The sequence below is a fragment of the Cicer arietinum genome, chromosome 7, assembly GCF_000331145.2.
Source record: "Cicer arietinum cultivar CDC Frontier isolate Library 1 chromosome 7, Cicar.CDCFrontier_v2.0, whole genome shotgun sequence".
NCBI lineage: Eukaryota > Viridiplantae > Streptophyta > Magnoliopsida > Fabales > Fabaceae > Cicer > Cicer arietinum.
In genome coordinates, this window is record NC_021166.2 from 16,685,482 (window position 1) to 16,696,355 (window position 10,874).

At 31.1% G+C, this 10,874-nt stretch overlaps 1 protein-coding gene across 1 annotated transcript; it reads right to left on the minus strand.

Annotated features, from left to right (window-relative positions):
* Nucleotides 1-854: 854 nt before the first annotated feature.
* Nucleotides 855-4,122, minus strand: LOC101509454 (uncharacterized). The gene is made up of 7 exons (XM_004509356.4): nt 3,849-4,122; nt 3,614-3,746; nt 2,552-2,655; nt 2,303-2,474; nt 2,006-2,146; nt 1,766-1,854; nt 855-1,648 (listed from the first exon to the last, which is right to left on the minus strand). Exons 1-7 carry the CDS (start codon nt 3,938-3,940, stop codon nt 1,087-1,089), a joined length of 1,293 nt encoding a protein of 430 aa, XP_004509413.1. The 5' UTR covers nt 3,941-4,122; the 3' UTR covers nt 855-1,086.
* Nucleotides 4,123-10,874: the final 6,752 nt, after the last annotated feature.

Consider the following 10,874-nt stretch of genomic DNA (forward strand, 5'->3'; position numbering starts at 1 on the left):
AGAATATAAGAGGGAGAAAAGAGAAAGTTGGGAAAAGCATCAAACTTTGGTGTACTTTTCACAATAGCTTGAAGCTCATTATATAGTGATGGAAGCAAAGTCACATATGTTTTCTAAACAATGTGGGACTTTAGTATGTGTAGAATTGAAACTACACAAAATATGATAGTTTCTCAAAGTGGGATTTCAAAAAATATTCTTACCAATGTGGGACTTGAATTTTAAAAAATAAGTTTCTTTCCAATTAAATTTACAAAAAATATTTTTTTCCAATGTGGGACTTCAACACATTTTTAAATTCACACTATAACATACATATGTTCCAACATATGTCCTGAACCAAATTGATTGATGGTTTGGTGCACCGGCTTTTCTTTGCAAAAGACCAAACTGTTTGCCTTTTTGTCACATGTTGTGGAGTTTTTTTCAAAGATAGATGGTTTGGAAACATCATGGGATTTTTTTAAAGATGCATATGTTAGCGAAACATACCTACCATTCTACCTCCACTGAGAAGCTCTTTACAAAAATGATATCTAAAACAAGGAAAAATAATATGTATGAGAAATCAAAAGTTTATAATATTAATCAAAGGGTCAACAAACCTACTTAATTCTAGAAACTTTTTTTAATTTTTATTTATTTATTTTCCCGGATTGGGTTTATGCCCCAGATTAAGTTTTTTCTTTGTTATTAATAAAAAAATTTAGCTTAAAAAAATATTGCTGTGGAGTGGACATCATCAGTATGTCGTGGTCTAATATTATAATATATGCATTGAGACTTGTAAACCAGGGAGGTGTTGTTGATGCAATATTATTAAACGTGCCAATCAAAGTAGGTAAAACCAGATGTGCAGTATGACTGAAAATTAATTGCAAAATTGTACAATTCATATATTCAAAACATATATAATACGCAGTGGCAGAACCATGCATACAAACTATAGCATCAAATATTGTAACAAAAATAAAGTATAGCATCCAATGTTATTACATTCTTAGAATGACTCTGTATGACAAAATATACCATTCTTATATGTATATTAATAAATGAATTAGGAAGAATATATTGATAAGTGGTTGTTCAGGACTGCGACTTTCTGAATTTTAGCGCATCAAATCGAGCAGTAAGTTCATCATAATCTGGTAATTTAGGATGAACACGAATGCTGGCATCCTGTTTAAGCACAGATGAAGGTACAGGTGGTGGAAGCCGTTTAGGTGGCAACGTAACAGGAGGTTCATCTGCTTCAATTTCTTCATCACAATCTGATTCATCAAACTTAATATCTGAATGTGCAGAAGCTGGATGGTAGCTATGTCTTCTATAATCCTTTCCACCATACAACTCGGTCGGCAATGTATCCTCATTGTCCATATGATCAGACCTCGGTAAGCTATGTGACCTGTGCATTTTCTCATCAGTTGTTGATTTACGAGTCATGTTTTGGGTATATTTTGCAGGATTAGTATAGAACTTATCATTGTAATATTGTTGAGGGGATTCATTATTATAGTCCTTCATAGCCATATAAGCAGCAACTTCAGCAGCCGTGATTGCTTTCCTAGCTGATTCAGCTGCTGCTTCAGCAGCAGACTTAGAATCTTCAAAATGCATGACATCACTTTTTCCACCACCCGAGAACCTGATGAATCACCACAGAATTCCATTAGAAAAAAGCAAAAAAAGATATAATGCATATGCAACAAGGTATTGTTTGATTTTCTTTTTATAAAAGGATAGTGTCTGAATTTTGATTAACCTTGTAGATGGCTTATTTGATTCAACAGACGCATCTGTTGATGTTTTCACTGGTAAAGTGCTGGCACTGACAAAAGTGCGTTGCCCTTCCTGATGATGAGTGAGAAGAACCAAAAATTCTTGATGAGAAACTAGGATATAGCATAAGAAAGCAACAGAACGAAAACATATAGCATACTTGAATCAAAACGTATGCATAGAAAATGGATAATACTCGGATAAATATAGAAATAAATCATACTATTAGCTCTTCAGGTGGCTTGAGAAGCTCTTTCTCAGATTCTGCAGTATCCCAATCAATTTGATATTCCTTAGCAATTTCCTTCAATACTTTCAATTTTACTTCACCAGGTGGCGTGCGAACCGAGAGCTTGTCAATCAACTAAAAGACATTTCCAATTAACAAGAACTGATGTTAACACTTTTGAGAATTAACAGGAGATTAGTAGTATACTTACTGGCAAGCCAGCATCAAATCCAAAAAGGCTTCTTCATTGTTAGCAAACGCAAGGAAGATTGCAATCTGGAGAAGACTTACCTGACGATTTACGCCACAGCTAGGTCTAAGATCAGTAGCAGCAGATACAAAATCCTTCCCGTATTTCTTCTCAAAGATTTTTTTAAGCGCCACAAGTTCTGGAATTTCGGAACACCTAGGGGCTGCAAATATTAAGCTAGCAATTCCTTCTTTCAAATCCGCTGGACATTCCCTGTAATAAGTTGGATTAGCATCAGAATATCATGTATGCTACCTTCATAATCGAAAAACGAGTTCCCTATATTTTACCTTTGCTTTGCAATGATTGAGAGTCTAGCCACAACTAATTCAGAGAACAGCTCAATGAACTCGTTCGCAGCCAAAACATTTTGCTCTCGCATCACATGCTCAACCTATAACCCAACAAAATCTCGCATCATCATCTGATAGAACCCGCAAAATCATAATTGAAAAGGATGGGGCTCAAGGGCTCTACAATGGTGGAAATGATAAACCTGAGTCAAAGGACTCCTAACCAGAGCAATAATGGCTCCTATCCTGACAGAATCTCTCCTAAACCAACTTAATACCACTGTCAGAATGAATCTCACTCCTTCATATAACAAGTCTCAACTTTCAAGTTTTATAAGGAGACACTACACTACTCATTAGCCACAGCCATAAAGATGAACAACCCAACAAAACCATTACAATGAATCCCAATTAAATTATATTATAAAATCAATCCTGTGAATGTTTACATAAAAGATACAAATTCACCCTAAATGTTCTTCCTTTAAAACATGAATCGCCACTACTCAAGAATAATTTTCTGCACAGAATTAGAAATTTACATGTAGTCAGTCTGTAATTAGATATTTTCACTTTTCACCTTTAATGAATTCTAGGAAAGTGATGTTGAAGTTGCATAAACAAAATGAGAACCAAGCAACATGACACATAGCTAATCAAACAAAGATAGATACTGAATCAGATACTCTGTCATCAAATTCCAACCACAAATTCACTAGGCATGTTTACCTCTGCTCTATACAATTAACACAACCATGTTCAGTTTCATGATGGGAACCCCTCAACCTTGGTTTGCAATGGATGAACATGGTTGGACCAAGGTCTTGTTTGGATAAACGCTTAATTAAAGCACTTATAGTATAGGTTATTTCTATAACAAAAAATAAATAAAAATCAAACTATATTTTTCATAATATATCCTAGACTTATGTAACTAAACTGAAAATAGATTGTAGAGTGATATGGAAGTCGATTGTTCTAATCTCACACGCGGGTGCAACAAAAAATATCATAATTATAAAAATGAATCTGCATTTGTGATTAAGTGTGTAAAATTACCCTGATACGAGCGGTGGCATCTTGACCAGACTGAAGAAGAAGCGCAATGTCGCGTCTCATCTGCCGAACCACCACCTCCCTCTTGTTCCTTAACAGCTTAATCCTGGCCACCGCCATCTTCGCCGCCGTTTTACTGCAAAACGACAACAGAAAAGAATGTCGTTTATATATTTCTATTTAAAACCCCCAAATCCAGTGAATTGAATCAGAGAGAGGGAGAGAGAGGAGTAGTTACCATTTGGAAGAGTTGAATCCGAGACCGAGAAGGGAGAGAGTGAGCTTGAAGATTCTCTTGGTGCGTGCAGTGGCTGTGGCTGCGACCGTCATGACGAAACGGCAGAGAGCGAAAGAGAGAAATGGGTTTGGTTTGTTAAGTAAGGAGAAGGAGTAACGGTCTGCTGAAAAAGGGAAGGTGAAAACAAAAAAGGTGTGTAGATCTCTTTTGTCGTTTTTTTGTGTGTGGGAAAATGTAGCCGTTATGGAAAAGTAGGAGCACGTTTACTGTGTTGTTTGTCAATGAAGGTTCGATCATCGATATATCTCGTTGGATTGTTGGAATTGGAATCCTATGCAATCAGATCGCCACTCGCCGTATGTAATGTTTAATCTACCGGCCACAATAATGCCACGTCAGTTAACTCGCGATTCGCAAGACCTATTACTTAACCTCTTTTGATAATAGTTGATAGCGAATGATTTAAATAAATAGTTTATAGTTGAATAAGTTTATTGATAAAAAATAACTTTTTATTTTTATTTTAATATAATTTGATCAGTTTACATACGTCAATAAATTAAATACAAAATATTATTTTTATTAAATTATATTATTATAAAATGGAGGTAATTCAATTACTAATTAATAAGTGTAAAATGATATGAAAATATATTTTTAATTAATAAATAAAATTTATATATATTTAAAAGCTGGAAATTTAAATTTATTAGTCAAATATATATTTCATTTGTATTTATTAATTTAATTTTCAATTTATAAAATTTTGTTTTGATTCACATTTTTTATACTTAATAAAAATAAAAATTAATTGATAAGAAAAAATTAAAATTCTCTCATGTTTTCTCTTTATTTTGCATTGATTGAGGTGATATTTGGTATCATATGCAATTATAAGATTTCTAATTTATTTTAATAAAATAAATTATAAAGAATGACAATGGATTTTAATTAAAATACAAAGGATAAAGCCATAATAAAAAAAAATTAAAATAGGAAAGATATAAAATTCAACGTTATTTAAAATAGTATTTCAAAAAGTACTATAACTATTACTAAACATAGTTATTTTTATTAGATAAATTATCCATTAAAAACTAGCGGATCGGCCTTTCCAAAGAGCTTAATACTTTTCAATTATTAGAAAGACTAATACTTTTCAATTATTAGAAAGACTAATACTTTTGCATTTATTTAAAGATAGATAGTTTTGTAAAAATAAAAAATAGGTAGTTAAGTGTATTAGTCCTGTTATTTCGTATAAAAAAAAGAAATAAAATTATTAATTTATTTATATTTTATTATGGTCATCGTTTACAACATTAAAATACATAGATTGATTGACTTTGTCTATAATTAAAAGTCAACAAATTAATACATAAACTAATTTTTTATATTTGAAATTGAAAGGAAGAATAACTAAACTTTTTTCTAACGTTTGAGTTTTTTTATTTTAAACCAAAGATATTCCCACACATAATTTTATAGATTAAACTCTTTGAGGTAATTCTTTTAAAAGATTAACATATTTCAATATATGTTTTTTTCATATGCATTGACCATAGATTAAATATTGACAAAAAATTGGCAAGTATGGTAAATATAAATTTGAAACCAACTATTTCCAAATGGAGTATGACCATCTCTTTTTTATTTTTTTCATTTTCTCTCAAGATGTGAAAGTTGTGAGAGTGATACATATAAAAGACGTTTTATATGAATCTATGTATAAAAAATAAAATGGAGTAAAACAATATTTTTGTATGTATCACTCTAACAATATGAAAGAAAACAAGAAAGTAAAAAGAAGATGATCTTAATTATTTTTATGATGGATCAAATTAGTGAGCGTACACATGTATAACATTAATTGTGGTATCGTTTTACAAATTAATTGAAAAAAGAGCATTTAATGAAACACTATTTTTAACATATTTATATTTATAAAACAAATCGAAAGAAAATTTCATAAAAATTGAACGACAATTTCAAAGTTATAAATATTGATACAAAAATTAAATTACAAGAAAAACTTGGAATTTTTCCACAACCACTACTTACAACTTAATTACACATTACAACGGTTTTCACATACGAACACATCTTACTACCAGAATAGATATGTTGTTCACTTGGAAGTAGTTTCCTTAGACTCGTCATATCCTACAAGGTATTCGAAATATAGATTGTAGAACTATAACTAATTCACCATGTGATATAAATAACATCAACTATATTAATTTTATAATAGACTAACGAGATTGATATACATTTCTTCAGAAGTTGTTACTTAAACTTGGAGAAATTCTTCTTCATGTGTCATTTCTTTTTGCAAAAGAAACACTTAGACTTTTTCTTAATTTCACCTTGTGGTGATATTTCACCTTTCCCATTTTTCTTGTTTTGATTCATGTTCTTTCTCAAAATTGTCATTAGAACAACTTCACTCATTTTCTTTGTTAGTTTTTGATGTTCTTGAACACAAATGGTCAAGAGTTCATTGATTGACATTTTGTCTTTATGTGTGTTGTAAGAAATTTTGAAGGATTTATATGACGATGGAAGATAGTTAGAATATAGTGCACAAATAAAATAATTAGAAATATCTGAAATAACAATGTCGATTTACAAGGAAGGGGGTTTGAATTGTAAATGTACCTTTTAAAAATTCCTGTTAAAAACTTAAGAAAATAACTCAAGATGGATCTTGGTTATGAAAACAGAAAACAGAAAACGTTCTTGGTTTTTATTATAAAACAGAGAACGTTCCTTGATTAGCTTAAAATAGAAAATCAGTTTGTGTTTTATCTTAGTTAATCAATTAAGTTTAACAAATAAAGAGATAAGATGGAGAATATCATACAAAGATATATCCTGGTTCACCTAACTTGGGTTACGCCCAGTCTTCACATTGTGAGATTTTCCACTAAGTGTTTAAAACAAAGAACCTTCTTGATTTTACAGCACCTAGTCTAGATCACCCTTGATCTGTTTCAATCTCTATTACTTTCCACCCATAAAGTAACAACAGTACCTATCTAACTTTGATAGGATTTAATACAATCTAAACAAACTAAAAAGAAACTCTTATAGTTTGAGTTTTTACAATAAGATTGTTTTTTGACAGAATCTGAGATATCTCAACTCTTGTTTGAGATTTGATTCTTTACAAAGAATTCAGTAATAATCAAGCAATCTGATATGAGAATTTAGAACTGCTTATTCTTTGTGAAATTTGAGAACTTCAAGTATGTGTATGTGATTGATTTGTGGGATTTTACAGCACTTGAATTTCTTGTTGTATTTCTGGATATTGGCCTTCTATTTATAGGCTTTAGAAGCATTTAATGAAGGTCAAAAAGATCTGTTGGTAGTGCTCTGTATTTTTGACTGAAACCAATATTTTAGAATAAAACTAATCTAGCCTTGAATTGATTTAAAACTGCTTTGACTATTATGTTACATCTTTTAAATCAGTTTTGTCTTCTAGTTAAAGAGCATTTGAAGTTTCTCCCTTAATCTTGGATGGTACAGTTTCGATCTTGAGTTTTAAATGTAGCCAAAAGAAGTTTGGAGAAAGATTATAAGCCATTATAGAGGAGAACAGACTGCTGCTGGAGCTATGCAAAAAACGGAGATTGATTATCAATCTGGATCTGTCATTTTGATCTTTCTGGAGATTTGATGATCAATCTAGAGTTCCTATTTTGATCATTCTGGATGTCCTTTGTAATGTCTTATGATATATCAAGGTTGATCAAACTTTCTTGATAGTTTGATTTTAGAGTTCCAAACTGTTTTACTTTGATTGTTTCGAGTCCTTTTATTTTAGTGATCTGATATCCTTTTTGAGCTGGGATGAATCTTATTTGTTCCTTGCCATGTACTGGTTCTATTTGAATGAATTTCCGAGGCAGAATCTTTGTTAAAGAGGTGGAGAATGATTGGTCAATATGTTATTATGAACATTCTTGAAACTGGAGATCATTCTCTGTTTTTATGCAGAATGTTCTTGTTGCTGTTTTTTCTGTTTTGCTTGATTCTGTTCTTAATTAAATTCACTCAAAAGCACAAGTTAAATTAACATAACATTTTAGAATCATAATTAACTTTCTTAATTAACCTTTGTTTATTTTTATCAAAACTTTAAATATGGAGTTCGTCTCAACAATCTCCCCCTTTTTGATGATGACAAACATGTTAATTTAGATTTAAATTCTGATTCTAATATAAAGTATTTAAAGAGCTTAAAAGCTCCCCCTCAATTTATGCAGTTTTTAATTTGACATAATTTAAAACACTATATGCGATAAACTGGTTTTTCATTTAATTGTGAGCAGAATTACATAACAAGACTTTCTAAAAAAAAATAAAAGCTAACTTAATTCTCCCCCTTTGTCATTCACAAAGGTAAGAGAAGAGAAACTAAGATGCTAAGGAGGGAGAGGATCTTTCTGAAGAGGAGGATTTTCCTGGTGGAGGAACTTCGGGAGGAGGAGGGACCAGATGAAGTGGTGGAGGTGGAATTCCCAACTTGGGAGCAAGTTGCTCTTTGAGCCAAGTTCTCAGCAGAGTGATTTCCTAATCTTGCTGAAGCTGTCGAGCCATAATGATCTGCAGTGCAACCATGATATCTGAATTGGAAGGTCCAGACCGGCGAGGAAGAGAACGAAGATGAGTTGTTTGCTGAGTAGTAGTGACAACAACTGTATTGGGAGACCCAAAAATAGATGGAAGAGTGCGAACAGATGTGGACATGGATGGGAGAAATGCAGGAGGGGTAGACGGATTTCTAGATGGGGCAGCATGTTCTATGAAGTTCAAAAACTGACTAATGCTAAAAACAGAAAAGCTAGTTTTTTGTGGTGATACAAAGAGTGGTGAGATGGTGCTCATGTTTTAATTAGTCAGAAATGTCCTAAAATCCTGAATTGGGGAGCGAAGAAGTTGAGAAAAAGAAATGAAGTCAGTTGAAAAAATGGTGGATGATGTAGGGAGAAAGGTTGAAGGATTCTGGTGTTTTGTTGGAGAACTTTCTTGAGGAGGTGAAGAACGTTCTTGAGCAGGTTCGGGAACTACTTCTTGTGAGTGTTCAGATGAGGAGGGTGTAAATGGAATGAGAATTTTGGCAGTCCGGAGTCAAGCAGATCTTTTTCTTTTGAGAGAGGTGGGAAAGGAAGATGTGGTGGATGAAGGTGGGGCAGAAAAAGTCATTCTCACATGAGAGAGATTTTTGGTGGAAAATTTGGAGATTTTGATTAGAGATTTTTCAGAAAAACGGAAACTCCAAAATACCTGAAGACTTTAGTCAATACCATTCCATAAGGAACATTATTCATCTTGTAGTCTTTGGTTGCTGCAGATCATGTGTTGAAGAATCACATGAGGCAGGTTCAGACGCTTGCGATTTAGGAGATGGTGTATGAGGCGTGCGTCATTGTCAGATACATACTCATGACTCCCACAATGAGGGATTAGAGTATGCTGGTTGTTGGTACCTAATTTTTGTCCAATTAATTTAAAATTATTTTAATAATAATAATATATTTAAATATTTTTACAATCATTTTCAAAAATACCATTATTTTATATTCAGAGATTTAAGTATATATTAAAAATAAAATAAAAAGGAAAAAGAAATAAAATATTTTTTAATTGATCTGCAACCATTGCTGGGCACAAGTTTGCTTCAGTTCACACTGTACACGCGTTTCCTTCCGTTCACACGTTACACGCGTTTCTTTGATTATCCATGTTATAAACAGATCTTACCCATGTTATAAACCGGTTTCTTTGATTATTTTTTTTAGCTTAATAAAGAAATGCAATACACTCAATGTAAAGTTAACAGGCTTCTACTTGCTTAAATTTTATTACAAGTGTAAAATCCAATGAATTTTTTGTTGAGTAACAATACAAAATCCAGAACATGTATTTGTTCAATGAATGAAAACATTAGCTGTTTCTCTTATAAATTGAGGCAAACAGAACTGAGAGATGGGAGGAAATTTTCTAAAACAATCAGAAAAACCAGAGAAAGGTAGAAGATAGAGTTGTTCTTAGAGAAACGGATCTTACCCATAGCAAACACATCCATCAAACCTATTCAGCAAACTCAGATCCATCAAACTGATATCCATAGCTAAAGGATATTTAAACCCATTTTAAGATCAAATCGGAAAGGTATTATTCTTGATTTGCGTTTGAAATTTTGTGTATGAGTTTGGAATGGGGGTGAGGTTTGCTCTGTTTGTTCGTGTGTTTCCTGATTTGTTTAGGCATAAGTAGCGCTTTCATTTTATTAAGGGTTAGGGTATTATTTTCATTAAATTATTATTATTTATGTTTAATATAATTAATTATGTTTATTATAAAAATTATGAATACAGTTAACTAGTAATAAAGGTCATTTATTTTACATTATAACAATTTTTCACTTATTTACAAAATATATTAAAAAATGATTATATTTATAATTAATATAAATTTTGTATTCATTTAATAGATTAAGTTAAAGTCCATATATTTTTTTATTTTTGCTATTTTATTCTCGTGGTTATAACTAATTCTATTTCGAAAAAAAAATCATTTAAACTTGTTTAATATTTAATATCTTTTTTTTAAAATAAAATAATAACAAATATTTCATTAAAAATTAACTAGATGTGACATCTTTTTAATTTTTGAGTTATTAGAACACAAATTGTGACAATTTGATGGTTCTAAATCTCATATTCACAAAATAAATTAATAAAATAAAAATCATAAACAAGTTAATCATAAAAATTATTTATATTTTAATCCTAGAGTTACATACTATAAATTAAACTATGTTGTTAGTTTGGAAACTTAATTTAAAAATAAAAATAAAAATATTCTTAAGAGGATTAAATTAGATGTGACATCTTTTTACTCCTTGAATTTTGAGACACGAGTTGTACAATTCGATCGTCTTAAAATTCATATTTTAAGATAATTATTCAAATCGAGCAAGTTTATTTCTTTATGCTTGTCAAAATTAATTTT

What these genes read in the sequence shown, in the direction of transcription:
- LOC101509454 (XM_004509356.4), bottom strand. Translation starts at nt 3,940, where the DNA reads ATGACGGTCGCAGCCACAGCCACTGCACGCACCAAGAGAATCTTCAAG. An exon ending in ATGCCACCGCTCGTATCAGG is followed by an intron (nt 2,656 to 3,613) that starts GTAATTTTACAC and finishes GTTGGGTTATAG; the next exon opens with GTTGAGCATGTGATGCGAGA. An exon ending in TCAAATAAGCCATCTACAAG is followed by an intron (nt 1,649 to 1,765) that starts GTTAATCAAAAT and finishes GTGATTCATCAG; the next exon opens with GTTCTCGGGTGGTGGAAAAA.